Source organism: Lygodium microphyllum, chromosome 25 (assembly GCF_053477565.2).
Source record: "Lygodium microphyllum isolate KBCC chromosome 25, Lygodium_microphyllum_v1.1.10, whole genome shotgun sequence".
In the NCBI taxonomy this organism is placed as follows: Eukaryota; Viridiplantae; Streptophyta; class Polypodiopsida; order Schizaeales; family Lygodiaceae; genus Lygodium; species Lygodium microphyllum.
Window position 1 is genome coordinate 99,648,743 of NC_141159.1, and position 15,375 is coordinate 99,664,117.

At 39.9% G+C, this 15,375-nt stretch overlaps 1 protein-coding gene across 2 annotated transcripts in view; it reads left to right on the forward strand.

Moving 5' to 3' along the window:
• LOC148014549 (potassium channel KOR1-like) overlaps window positions 1-15,375 on the forward strand; it is a 68,556-nt gene that overhangs the window by 40,603 nt on the left and 12,578 nt on the right. The window contains exons 8-13 of one of the 2 annotated variants that reach the window (XM_087666149.1): window positions 658-879; window positions 12,386-12,574; window positions 12,698-12,773; window positions 12,964-13,258; window positions 13,895-14,028; window positions 14,171-15,319. In XM_087666149.1, coding sequence (XP_087522275.1) covers window positions 658-879; window positions 12,386-12,574; window positions 12,698-12,773; window positions 12,964-13,258; window positions 13,895-14,028; window positions 14,171-14,520 — 1,266 coding nt within the window. In that variant the 3' untranslated portion in view covers window positions 14,521-15,319. Of the gene's footprint in view, window positions 1-657; window positions 880-12,385; window positions 12,575-12,697; window positions 12,774-12,963; window positions 13,259-13,894; window positions 14,029-14,170; window positions 15,320-15,375 lie in introns of those variants that run through there. The other variant, XM_087666150.1, reaches the window with a different exon arrangement.

A 15,375-nucleotide genomic window follows, 5' to 3' on the forward strand; every position in this document is an offset into this window, starting at 1 on the left:
CATGTATAACATATTATACCCCACCAATCTTGATCAAATGAAGCTAGACAAGGTGGCAACACATGGTGGTATCATTGTATAATTACTCAATCACACCACTAGTCATGTAGTACTCCATCCACCCCTTCCCCTTTTTGTTGTATCCCTATATGGGCATTGTATTGTACATCACTTTACACTTTTCCTTGCAGTGTATAGCACCGATTACCATTTAGAACATCACATTTTGATATCCAATGATTATTAGCATTGTACATTGTCTTGTCTCATAGGTCATTTTCAACCTCAGTAGATTTGTGTGTGTGTGGATTTTTCAAAAAGATAGCTTGTTTATTAAAGTGTAGTTTGTAATCAGGATGATTGTACATATTCCATATTTAAACTTTGATGACAAGCCATGCTCAATATTTCACTTTGATACAATTGGTTTGTGTAAATTGAAACTGTAAAGTTCATGGACCTCATTTGAACATTTATGTTTTATTGGCCTGACAGTAAACGTGGGAGTAGCTGTGGTACAGCACAATTCAAGCTGTTCCTGTTAAATAGTTCTTAATATGCTTAAAGCTATTAGTTAGCTGAAAAGATTGTGTTATCTGTTCTCAATGACTTGAACATTTCTCCTATGTTATTGGTTATGCTTTATTTTCTTTCCAGGAAGAAGTGGTGATAAATTTCGATGGGTCTGAAGAAACTATTGCACAACTTGAACCACAGAGTATATTTGGTGAAGTTGCTGTTCTCTGCAACATCCCACAGCCTTACACTGTTCGAGTATCCACACTTTGCAAAGTTCTTCGCATAGATAAACAGACACTTATAAATATAATGGAAATATATTTTGTAGATGGACGGCAAATTCTGAACAACCTTCTGAAGGTATGTCTTATATTGTGAAAAGCAGCTGTCCAGCTTATTATTGTTAGTATTGAAACTGTTTCATTAGATGACTGTTTAATCAGCAAAATATTCTAAACCAATTGCATTATGGTGGTTTTTCTGTGTAAGCCAATAGCAAGATTACAGTTTTGATTTGATGTGGTTGTTAGGACAGTGCTCTCATGTTCATTATTGGTAATACTATGTTTGTATCACTTATTTTCTAAGTGATGTGGACACCATTATAGAGATTCATTTATCATTTCTAACCAGGGTTCTATTGATGTGACTACTTGAAATTGGCCTCTAGGAAACCCAAAGGACAGTGATCTTAAACTAACCTTCAGACTACTTACTCATGAAATCAACAATAAAACAATTAACTCACTTAACACAGGAGCTATACAATGTTCCTACTTAAAGACACAACACAGAGTGGCCGCAAAACTTGATGCCCCTTATGATATTTGTTCAAGATTATTGAGAAATGTTCTGACTGGATACAAAGAACTTGATTCTGCTCTAAAACTTGTTCTTTAGTACCTGCTCTCACTAACCAGCCTTGCACTGGCTATTGTCAACAAGTTACTCTCACCAATCATGACACTCAGGCCTCAGTTCTGCCCAGATCTACCATGAAAGCATGCAATTCCTCTACAAAACTGGAAAAAGCATCTGCACATAGTCCAAGACAGCTACCAATAGCAATACCAGTTCCCTCTGAGGAGAGAGAAGGCTGCATGCAGCCTGCATACAACCCTAGATAGCAAGTCTACACTATCCAAGGCAGCCCACATATATCACTAGTACAATCCTGTCCAAGCCTGGGCACTGCTGTCCATTCATGACCATGCTTGAAGGAGAAGAGGAAACTGACCTGTCCTTGCCTATGCACTTTAAAGAAGAGAGAGAAAACAATCCACAATGCTGAGCAAAAGGTTATGATTGCTCCTTGATCAGCATGACTTCCACAAAAGCATGCATGCACCTGACAAAAGCTGCCATGATTTGCCCCAACATTAAAACACTAAGTTGGTTTATGTTTTTTAAACCTTTTTCCTTTACTTTTTTTTGCATAAAAATCAATTTTACTTTTAAAAAAAACTAAATTCAGTGTTCAGGCCCAAACCTTGGTCCCACTGCCACAATTTAATAATTCAACTGAAACTTTGGCACTAAGGTTAAAAAAGCCGCACTCACTAATGGGCTACATGTCTTGCACAACTTACGCAATGTCTCATGGGTTCAAAGAGCTGGGAGTTAATCACATATTGATCCTGAACTTGCAAAAACACACCCTGATGACATTGCTTCCTTCATACAAGTGTGAGGGTTTGGGTCTAAGTACGAAGTCCTATCACCATGAGCCTCAACTCTAATCCTCTGTCGAGAGCATCTTGTAAACTCTGACTAAACCAGTTCCTTTTGCCTAAGTTTGCCATCCATCTCTATTGAGAAAGTAAACATACTCTCTCGGCTGGTAGGCTATCCGAGCTTTGTAGCTTGGATGTGCTGAAATATCCAATGTGTGCTAGGCTGCCATGGTCCTCCATGAGTGGGAGCAACGGTCGCTAATCTCCATAGTAGTAGCTTCTTCCATGGCTCCATGCTCAAAAGGCTCCTCACAATGAGCTTCACCATCAATGCTTTATTTTGATTATCTGGGTCAATAATCCCCAAAAAGCCCCTAGATCTAGGCTGAATGATAACATCCAAAGCTACCTTAGCCCTCGCACGGCTTCCATCTCCACTTGGCCAAATGAAATTCTTGATAAGTTCCTTCACTTGGGCAACGCATGACCTAGAGAAGACCCAACAGGAAGTTATATACCACATCGTGATAGCTAACAAGACCTGGATTGCCACTACCAACCCACCTACTAAGTAGTAGGGTGCCAACTGCTGCTCTGAAGAAATATCAATGCATTTATGGCAGCACCAGTATCTCATGGAAGTGCTGCAAGGGATCCAAGTGAAATTCTCACGTGGCATCTAGTCTAGCTGTTCACAGCGAAACCTAAAATCCATAGGATTTGTGCCAATTAATAAGAGCTCCTGCAGCTCTGCAAAGGACCTCCATTGCAGCTAAAAAGGCCATAAAATTCTCCTCATCACCATCTAGGTAAAAACTGTGTCATGTACAAACTCTATATCCCACAACTCCTCAAACTATGGGATGGAAAGTCTGATGCCTTGGATACCTGTAGCTCTATTCCTCAGGAAGGAGCTCATAGCCTTGCAACAAATAAGAGAAGAAGAGGTGCAAGAGGGCATCCCTGTCTCATTGTACCTGTGAATACTGAATCTAGCACCTCTAGCCCCACCAATGAGGACCTTAACTATAAGCTGACGAATAGAGAGCCAGCACACTTTTGATCTACTACTCTGAAAAACCCATCCTCATAATGGAATCCTCTAGAAACTCCCAATCAACTCATAGGCCTTCTCAAAATTGAGAAGTAGAACAATGTAGATTTGTCCCTAGTTGTGCAAGAGGTTGCGAAATACCAAAAGTTGAAAATAGTCTAGAATGCTGAACTCAGGTAGGGTGAATGAGGTCTAGCATCAAGAGAGAGAATCTAAGATTGACTTCTTTGACTAGGATTTTATACACTATTCCAGGCAAAGGAATCGGTCTTCTCTGGGTGATGACCAATCTCTCTGCTACCTTTTGGATAAGGTGAATCAATCTCTCAGAAAATGTCTCCCGCATATCTCGAAATGCCATAATCTCTTGATAAGTTGCTAATCAGTAGCTTAAGAATAATGTCCTATCCAATTCATCATTCCCTGGGGAATTACCTAATGGTAGCGCCAGCAATGCCTCCACAATCACCTCCTCTAAGAATGGGGTCATCAAGTGTCTCCTCGTGCTCTCTATGATCACTCTTTTGATACTTTTCCACACAATCTCTCTATCCCTCTCTAAGCCTGGAATGCCTTCATTTTTTATTCACTCTTTTGATACTTTTCCACACAATCTCTCTAAGCCTGGAATGCCTTCATTTTTGATTCAGAGATCAGGTATCCATGGTCATGTGGCCCGTGTTCATGGTTTAGTGTTATGGCAGATCTCCTCTATGGTCTCAGCTGATCTAGTTCTCCCTGACATTGCTGCTCCCTGGCTGGATATTGTTCGCTCCACTCCAGCTGTCCTTTCTAAGTGACATTTCTGTGTTAGAGTTGTGGTAGACTTTCAGTTGTATCTGTGTTTTTTTCTTTGCTGACCTAATGGTTTGATGTAAATATTTTCTACTTAATTCAATTATCTTCACTAAAAAAAAAAAAGAGGATGCAAGAGAGATAGGGAGAGAAGGGAGTGTGTCAACCTATTCGAAAACTCATCATCCTACAAAAGAAGATTGAAAAGAGAAGCGATATACACGAGGATTGGATGTTTGCTTATACAAGTTTTTGAAGCTCTCAAGTACATAAGCACTATTCAAGTGGAACAAAGATCAATGGTAGGAGCACTACTTAAAGAGGATAAAAGCCAACTCTAGGATGACACCCGAGAGGGGCACTTTGGATTTGAAACATGCAACTGAAGTAACATCCACAATCCCAAATCCTACTTGATTACACGAGGTGTCTTTGTATTAAGTTAAATAAAATACAAAGTAGGGGATGTAACTCAATCATATAATCATATATAAATGTTTATTATTTAGCATAGGGGGTTTGATTTCATGGCTAAAGTATCGAAGACTTAGTACTAGGAATGGGTACCAAAGAAAATGAGCATGTATTTATAATGATAGGTTGAAGTATTCATTTTCTAGAAAAGAAAGAATAAGTTATTGCGAATTGCATATTCTTTTGTAAAGTATCCAAAGTACATGGTTTTGGTTTACTGAATTTGTCTTTTTAAGAAAAGACTAATTGTTGTGAAAAGAAATGATCGTACAGGCAAGATAAGTCGGTTGAGGGAATATTCAAAGTGATTATTTGGTTGATATTGTGGAAAGGGATATTTTGCTAGCTGTTGATGATAGGCTGATTGCCTTGGTTGTGTATCTATACAAAAGTTATTGTCATAGTTGCATCTGTGCATCGCATGGTACTGTTCGTACCGTACGATATGCTACATATTTGTACAAATTCATATGATCAAATTGGCCGATTCTAGCCACCGCATCTAACGTTTTTCTCTGTATTGCTGCCTGTGTATTTCTGGGTCCATGTCATCCTGCATGGCACTTTAGGAGGTTGGGAAGCCTTGGATACTACAGCCCACCTCCTTTTCCAGCTATATACTCCTCCCCTAGCCTCTCTTGGATTCCATCTAGCTAGCAACTGTGTTTGACTGTTGACCCCTCTTTGACTGTTTGACTCTTCTCTCATCTATAAAAGGTGCTCCCCTCCTCCATGCTTCCACACCAATTCAGCAAGCATTTTCCTTTCTCATCTCCCTCTCTTGGATCTTGAATCTCAGTGGTGATTTGTGATTTGTGAAGCTCTAGTCTCTCACTCTCTCCTCTTTCCCACACCCTATCAAGGCTAAAGGCTCAAGCCTCTCCCATCTCCTCTCTCTCACTCTTGCTCTTTCAACTTTACCCTAAACCTCTCCCTCTCAACTTTCAAGAGTCAAGCATCTCACTCTCCCTCTCTCTCGCTCTCCATCGGGCCTCTCCATCCGTCATTGGGATTTGGCACCATGACTCGTGAGAAGCATAAGGCCTTCAATTTCACGCCATCCATGTGGAGAGGGACGCAAAGTCCAAATCCCACCATTGGACATGCAAGTATTGTGGGAAGCGCTATATAAGTGGTGCAATCTATCTTCTCCAACATCTTTCCAAGATGGGGGGCAAGTTGCTCCATGCAAGAAAATCCCTCAAAACATCGTGGACAAGATTCTCGCCAAGATGAGAGGGGGATCCCAAGAGGAGGAAGTGATGTATCAGCACCAACTCCTATGCATACTAATGCGAAAGCATCGAATGCGGGCATATCTTCAACCATGAGGGAGGGGCCTCAACCATTGGTGGTGGGGGCTTCATATCCGCATTCGGCTTCAAAAAAATACAAAGAGTAAAGGCTCATGCAGCACCAGAGAGGCAATCCTCTCTCAAGCTCCTGGTCATGTGCATGGATTAGTTGCCTTTCTTAGAAAAAGGCAACAACTTACGGATGTTAAAATTGCACGCATAGTGATTGAGTGCAATCTTGCATTCAACGTCCTAAAGCAAAAGCAATGGAAGAAGATGATACATAATGATATATTGTAGCTCATCTCTTCTACTTATTTCTTAAAATTAAATATTAAATTGGATCCAAGGAATTTTAAAGGTCTTTTAGATTTCTTTTCTTAAAAATTTTCTATATTTTCTATAGTTGGACTTGAATATACTCAACGATCCAAGTATATTCGAGGATATAATAATGTAGAACGAAGCATTTGTCTGTATGAGTAATTTTAACGGTTACTTTAAAGTATTGAAATAAAGAAACTAAGATAAGAGTTTTAATTTGAAACTTTAGGGTTAAAAAAGAACATTTATTTAAAACCCTAGATACATAAAAGCTATAACTCCGAACTCATTTTCACTTTCATTCTCTACTTCCCTACACTTGTGTTCTCCTTCATTCTCTCTTTGTGTGCCATGGCTATCACTCCCGCCTTCACCGCATGGATTAGCTCCACACACTACGCACACATAGAAGACCAGATATATCCTAGGTTTTGCGCGACCTTGAGTCTAGAGAGCTCGCTTTCTGCCGTAGACCCTAGCTCTACTATACTGGCATCGTTTTGTGATGCGGCAAACCCTCTCACCTGCTCTATTCTGGACTCTGCTCTTAGATGGGTTTCCATAGATTTATTATATAGTTTACGTGTTGGATCAAGCCATGCAAAGGTAGTGTGGATCCATGTGGAGGATGGACCATTGTCACATACAATGATATGAGGATGAAGAAGATTGATGAAAGAAGGAGAGGATTGATAGACCCCTTGATCCCATTCCGGTCGCATGGATAAAATATGGTTACTCCATTCTCACCGACGGATGGAGTAATCGTAAGAAATGGGGTATCACCAACATACTCGTCTGATGTCCACTCAGTACTTACTTTTTGTGGGCCGTAGACACCAGCAACAGGGGGAGAAAAACGATGGGTGCATTTATCTATGGCCACATTTAGCAAGCTATCATTGAGGTATACATTCTCTTTTAAATTTGTTTCCCTTTTTGTCATTATAATTTATGCATAACTATGTCTCTCCCTATTCTATCTAATATCTATCTCGATTCTCTCTTCCCCCCAAACCTCTCTCTCTCTTGATTCTTGAATCTTAAAAGACTCAACTCTCTCTTTCTCTCTCTAACCTCCAAGTATCATTACTTGTAATTTGCGGTTGTAGGTGGGCCTCTCGAATGTGGTGCAAGTTGTTCCTAACAATGCATCGAGTTGTCGGCTTATGGACCGTTTGCTTAAGGCTAAGTTTTCAACGATTATATTGACTCCATATACAAGTCATTGTTTGGACTTGCTCATGGAGAAGATCAGGAAGCTCAAGTGGGTGAAGACGATGGTCCGCAAAGCTACATTAGTTGTCACCTTCTTCACAATAAAGGTAAAGGTGCTTGCGATATATCATGAGCATAGCACACTTGAGTTAAAGAAGCCTTTTTCAAGTTGGTTTGCTTACATGTGGTTGTTACTCAAGTGCCGTTATGAGGTGCGGTTTTCCTTGATAGTGGTGTCCACTCTATGGAATGAGTGGGATGAGCATGAGACAAAGTAAGCCAAAGCTATCTAGCGCTTGTGCCTCAAGGAGCAGTTTTGGTAGAAAGTCCGTGCTATGTAGTGTTGGAGAAGCTAGGATACCATGTGGATCAGAGAGGGCATGTGGCTTTTGCTTCTTCTACTCCTTGGAGAAAAGAGCCACTTATGGAGCGTCTATTTTGGTAGCAAAACTTTTGATATGCACTGGAGACTCTTCAATCCTTAGCCATAAGAGTCTTGCTCAAGATTGCTCTTCAAGTACATGTGAGAGAAATTGGAGTGCCTATTCTCTCATTCATACGAAGTTTCACAATCGGCTTAGCACACCTAGCAATTAGAGTGGCTAGTCTATTGCCGCACTAACTTACGCATGATGAGAGCTATGATGAGCATAGGTAGTCCAAAGTAGGTAAACACTTAATCATACAATTAAAAATTTTTAAAACTTTAAAGTTTATACTTTACAATTTAGACTTCAGCATTTACAATCTTATGTGCATTGTGCAGGTGAATGCTAATACATTCAAGTTGACGGGCAACACTCTTCCAAGTGCACATCAAGAGATGGATAAGGAGGAGGAGATGATCTTTGCGGAGCTCTATAGAGAGCTTATAGCAACAGATATTCGTGATACTCGCAATCAGCGTGCTCATGGGTGAGGAGTTCAAGTATGTGGTAGTAGGGACATGGTCATTCGGCGCTCTTCGACATAGAGAAGAGGTGGTTCGAGTGGCTTGTAGATATATGTTAAGCGAGGCTCTAGTAGCTCCAATTCCATGCCTCATGATGACATTCCCCCCTTGCCTACACAGCCGGTGCTTAGGGAGCCATCATTTAATGATGATGGTAACCTCATCAGTGAGGATGAATATGAGAGTATCTCATCATTCGACACCGAGCAATCATCTTCAGACTCTATCGATGAGCACTTAAATGGTTCTAACGATGATGATGATGATGAGGCCTCATTATAGTCTATAGATTCATAGGTCTCTCTCTTTTTTGTATCTACTATCATGGTATCCGCATGTCACTGTGATCCATTATCCATGTATGTACTAGTCTTTAGACTCTAGTTGTATCGCATGTTGCGCGCATCCCATGCAACCACGAGGGCCACCCTTATGTATTCATCCTATTTTATAATGAAATGACTATTTCCACTTTAAACATGTGTTCTATCATTTAATGATTTATGAATTTTTTTTAAATCAAGCTAGATTTTTTTTTTGTACTAATATCGTACCGTACCTTATGTTACCATTTAGTACCATATTGTATCGTACCGTACCTTTCATACCTGACAACTATGGTTCTTGTGTCCTCATGGGCAAATTTCTAGACACACTAAACCTCCCCCAAGGTTAGAAGCGGGGCAACAAGGATGCTAGGGGGGCTCTAGCCGTAAATCCATTGGGTCTATTGAGAACCAACCTAACTCCTATGAGCTTAGGATGGACTTCCTAGAAGGCCCTAATGCTAGATAAGGGTGGATTGGTGGATCGTGTACAATGAGACTAGGACACAAGTCTTGAATTAAGGGACGAAATGCCAGGTTTGGCATACACCTTGAAGAAGGTATGAATAAATATTCTTGTTTTGCAAGAGTTTTCAAAAGAATGTTTGATACTATCTTTGTGTTGTGGATTAATTTACGTGAAGGAACGTAGTGCCCTAAAAGGTTAAATAAGGAAGCTGCCTTCACATGTTGAAAAATAAGTATAGTAGGTAATTCAATAACTAAAACACATTAGCAAGGAAAGCGGGAGGGTGGAACCCTCAATGGGTTCGTCCTATGGATAGGTGGTCTTGGTGAGCAGAGAGTTTTCTTTGAAGGCACTAGAATTAGGAAAGGTCTGAATGTGTAGCTGCCTAATGTGTCGTTTTAGATCCTGATCAATTCCGTTTTAGGGGAACGGAGTCGAGACTATACCCTATGGGTAGAGGGGTCAACGTGTATCACTCCCCCTTGTTTCTCACTCACGATGAACCAAGTGCAGCATTGATTTGCTTTGGTTCAAGTTGACTTGCGAATGTAGTGGCTCAAAGACCAATGCTAGATAAGCTATTAGGTGACCATAAAATAGAATTAGGAACCCGGATTCAAGTTGATTCTTATGGGTTATAGTCAAAACCTTCCATTGTGAAGTGGACTCAAGCAAACCTAGGTGACAAACCCCATGCTATTCTAAGGAATACTAGGTGGTGTTACTTAGGATTATCTCTTAATCGGCCACTAAAATCGTGCCACTGAGGGCTTCTCAATCGGGCACGTTGCAACTGCAATAGAAGTCTTAATGGTGGGAATTAGCTCTACCCACTCTTAGGTAGCCATTGTTAGTTCCAATACACCCTTCAGAGGACCCTCAATAAATGTATACAATTTTGGGTGAACCAAATTAGGAAAGAGTCTTTGCAATCTACTTGCCAAACCTTTATAAAGATTTTGAATACTGGCCTCATCATATAAATGCTTTAAGGCCATTGATTTCGGCATTTTTTGGCAGCAATTGAAGCAAAGCCAACTTCCAATCAGCAAGCGTTACACCACTGGTCAAGACACAAGACTAGTGGTGCCTTTGCATCTTCCATGCAAGTTCTAAAGAGGTCAGTTGGCATCCCTCCCAACCTGTACTCTATCTACAAAGGAGAGGTCGCAAAACATACTTCACTGTGTCCTCTGAAAAGTCTGCATCAAAGTTTCTGCCCAGTCATGTATCACATAAATCAGGGACCAAATCTAGTATGTATGTCCAGGCTGAACTAAATTGTCTACAACTTAATATTTTTCATACTGTATATACAGACACCAGCCTGCACCAAGTCTTGTAAGATGCCAACAGCCAAAAGGATTTGGAAGAAGTATGTATCTTTCTACCACATTCATTATCTCTGGTGGGAAAAAGTCCACATGCATTCTATAATAACAAGCCCAAGTACTAGTGTGTTGCTAAGAATTTGCGAAAAGTATCTGTATGCTGACTCTAATAGATGCAATAATTTCACATGTCCTGTGTTAATACATAGCTACCAACTAATCCCATGCTCTGTTGTTCTACGCCATCCATTATAGAATGAGCTGAGGTATCATGAGCTGACTGTTCGTAACATTGAAATCTCACAAAGAGATGCTTGCTTGCCAAACTAGAAGCATAATCACCAATCAACCATAACAGCTCATTCTGAAACATGATTTCCGAGCGAGAAATTAACCTTTGAAATCTTATGTAATCAAAGAAACTTGTACTGCCCTAATAAAACTAAACTGGCTTTGTCTACTATAAAAAAATGGCCCCTTCCAATGAAAAGTATGTCTAACCTTTGGAGCCAGTGAAGAAGCAGCCTGTTGAGGAGGTGGCACTTGACAAAGTGTCATCCTAACTACTTCCATTTTGGGTGCTTCAACTAAAACATCACCATGAGCTTGTCTTGACCCTTCATCTACCTCCCTTTGACTTGAGTCTCTTTCACCATTTCAGTCGACAATTTGTATATTTTGCACCTCCTAGACATGATGTTTAACAAACAATAATCAATCAAAATATTTTATTACAGAACCATCACTAACGCAAGAGTGGCCAAAATTGTTGTATCTAGGATGGGACCTTCCAATCCCACAATGTTAGACTGTATGTGATTGCACCCCTTCCACAGTCATAGGAGATTTGTGAGCTGAGAACCTTGCTAATCTCTCCTATGCCTCTAGAGCTATCCTACATCATGAGGGGACTTACCACTTGTTCCTTTGCCCTAAAAGGTACTCGAGCAGTCCAAAACAACCAAACACCTATCACTCCTGGAAGAGTGTAGGACCCTCATCCCGCAAGATCAGTTTTTTCTAGCGTCTTGCAAGATGGTCAAGACTCTTTGGTGTGGAGATTCCAACGGTCCATACCTATATGTCCTCTTTTTCATCCGGTCGTCACAAGCACGGATTCACAGCAAGATAACCTCAAGCATAAATAAAACCTAGCTTCCTTGGAACTTGGGTCCCAAGCACCATGTAAATCGGCATGTTTGTATGCTCTGTATTTGCTAAACATGATGTTTCAATTGTTTTATGTGATCCTAAGAAATCCAAGTCTCAAGGACTTCTTGCTGTATCCAACCTCTTGTTGAGGAGTCAGGACACTGTGAAGTGAAATGTGCCAACTGCCAATATCAAAAGTGATATCCAGCAAAAACACCCCTTTTGAGCTTATACTAAGTTTTTCATAACCCCTATCTGAACATAACTGTTGTATCTAACCAGGAAATGCTGAGATTATGCCTGTGAATAAAATGCAACACACAGAGCATGCAGTGATAGGCCATGATATAGGCAAGCATCTGGACTCGCCAAGTTCAGCCATGATAGCACTCTAAAGACTTAAATGCTGTTCTGAAATAAACACAGAACGTAGGTACAAATGCAAGTTGCGACTACATCTGGTGGTATATCAACATAGATGGACTAAATGCTGCAGCATGAAGTCAAAGCTGTCTGGCTTCTCCTTTGAAAATTTCTCTCATCCTTTTGAACATAGTCAAACGGAGAACTATGTCAGGTGTGAAGCTGTTGCAAACTCGCAGCCAAACACTAATGAACAATTTAATCCTCATCCTGCATTGCAGGGTAAGCGTAACTAGTGTGATAATTTTGAATAGCAAATGGATATCTCACATGTTAGTCGCACATGTCAAGTATACTCGTTTACAAATGCAAGAAGATTTAGGTCCTGAAAGGAAAGTATCAGTTGAGAACTAACGGTCTTCTTTTGACTTTGTCACCAGTTTAAAGATTCAGAGAGCAGGATCAAGCAACTGGAATCTGACATCACTTTCTTGATTGCTGAGCAAGAGGTGGAGTTAGCATTGAAAGTCAATAATGCTGCATATCAAGGAAATTTTTCTCATCTAAAAAGTCTCATCAAAGCTGGTGCTGATCCTAAGAAAAGTGATTATGATGGAAGGACTCCTCTGGTAAAACTTCAAGCAGATACTTGTGTCAATAAAAAATCGCCTTGAATGTACATAATGGTGAAATGCACTGATTTCTGTTAAGATTTTGAAATCGCTGATGAGATCTGTTTTTCCTTTTATCAGCACTTGGCAGCAGCCAGAGGCCATGAGGATATTGCCTTCTTCTTAGTTCAAGAAGGTGCAGATGTAAATAGTGAGGGTAAGTTTTCACACACAAGCAAAAACAGAGTTGAATGCTAATTTATCATGCAAACATTTTGGATATCACTGTACTCTGAAAAAATAATTCATTTTGGATATCACTGTTCTCTGATAAAATAAATCATTTTGGATATCAGTCCTCTGATAAAATAAATCATTTTGGATATCTCACATATAAAGATATGCAGATAAATTTGGGAACACCCCTTTGATAGAGGCTGTAAAAGGAGGTTATGACAACATTGCAAAATTTCTACGCAATGCTGGCGCACAGCTGACTGAAGAAAATGCAGGATCACATTTACGGAAGGCAGTGCTTAGTGGACATACAGATTTTGTAAAAAATCTGCTAGAAAATGGCATTGATCCAAATCTAACTGATCACCATGGTCGAACGGCTCTTCACATTGCAGCCTCCGAAGGATTAACAAATATGGCAAAAATTCTAATCACACATGGAGCAAATATTCATGCTAAGGATAGGTTTGCTATCTTTCTCATCTCTTCATGTGGTGGAAACAATTGTTGATTAAAACTACAATAAGAAGGAACCCCTTTTCTTATTGGCTGATGGCTACCAATTGTAAATAGCCTATCAAATATATACTGCCATGAGGCATTTCATGATCTCTATTTTGGCTTTGTGCAACTGAACTCTTAAAAGATGGAAGAAAAGCATTGTCTTATACAGCTTCATCTATTATCTCTTCATATTCCATAATACTGGACTGCGGTATCTTTCTGGAAGTCACATGTTTGTGTGCTATTCTTCTCAGTTTGCATGTGGTATAAACAAATTTGCATTAAACGTACAATTTTGTTATGAATTGACTGTCATCAATTGTAAATTAGCCTATCAAATATATGCTATTATGTGGCACGGTGTTAATTGTAGTTTGACATTTGGCGATTGAACACTTGAAGAACATTTTAAGTTGATTGTGATATACAGCTTTATGTACGATGGATTGATATTCCTCAATACTTAACTGTACTTTTCTTGGAAAACACTTTTTTATCATCTGCAGTTTGATATGAACTTACTCTTTCACTTTATACAAGTTTTACTTTGCACAGCCTCACCTGATTCTATATTTACATTGATGCTTATTGAACCAGATGGGGCAAGACACCATTAGATGAAAGTGAACGATTTGGTGTAAGAGTTTTGAAGAAAATATTTCAGGATGCAAAAGTCAGTAAGGGAGGTAATGACAAACAGAAAGTGGCCTCTGTCTCAACTATTAAAGCAGGTATTTGATTGCGAAAGATGATTTTTTTTATAAGAGGTACAAGATCTGCAAAAATAGCTTTATGTTTTCTGTTCTTGTTGAGTTATGGTTGGATTCATATTTTGAAGCAATTCACTGTTAGCCCATGCACCATATTTTTCAGATTTGTTGAAGGAAGAAAAATTTGATGATGAAGAGAGTATCATGGATTCAGAAGATCATGAGAACCAAGCCATCCGACCAATCTCTGACTTGGAAGTCTCTGCTATGAGTGCACCTGCAAAGGAACTGAACAGGAGGAGATGCACAGTGTTTGCATGTTTTCCGTGGGTTCCTTTAGAGGAAAGATGCTATGGAATAGTTATGTGGGTACCAGAAAGCATGGAGGTCCTTTTACAGAGAGTTGCACATGACTTCGGTCACATGTACAATATTGTTTTGAATCAAGACGGAGGAAAGATCCTGAGTCCTGACCTGATTAAGGACTGTGATAAAGTTTACGTAGTTGAATAAGGGGCCTCAAGGATCAATACATCTTGAGTGTAATAACAGTTATCAGTCACTGCAATTGAAGGACACATCTGCCATAGCAACACATACTCATATGGTGTTTGATCTCGATTTGCAAAGCAGCGGAGCCAGTTTGCATGGAGTTACAAACAGGCAACCCACAAAACTCAACCAGAAAATTGCTGTATGTGGGAGTGGCTCATCTCTAAGAATACCCATCGAAGTGTATTATTATTATTCCAACTAGCAAAAAATCCAGTTGTGTATCAACTGTTACTTCTCTCTGCCATTACTTGTTTAGAGAGTCTTTGTATAGCACATGTACTCTTTGATTGTATGGCATGAAAATACATGCCCTAGACAAGAGACAAACCGATCGATGCTGCAAGTATACCAGCTCAATGTTCAGCAATATACATGCTATACTGCATAATTGAAAGCCTCTCTCTACACCAAAGATATGGCATACCTCTCTCTCTCTCACACACACACAATTGTATATCTCTTCTTGGGACAGGACAGCAAAGCACAGAAGATGCTTCGAGAGAAGGGCCCTTCCACCCCTATTGCTACACCAAAGATATGGCATACCTATGCTAGAGATCTATATGATGTTCCAACAATTCATGCAAATGCAAGCACAACCTTATAAGCATTTAATTTGATTCAGTGCCCGTACTATGGCCCATCAGTGACTTGTAGAGTGCATATATCCCCCATTGCATTTCACTTGGAACTTGTAGGTCTTGGAACCTACTCAACCACCTAGTACATGGTACAGTATTAAAATGCTTTCTCAAAAGTCCACAAAATAACAGTAGATTCTCTTCTCATGTGCCCAGCTCTCTTCTCTGATGG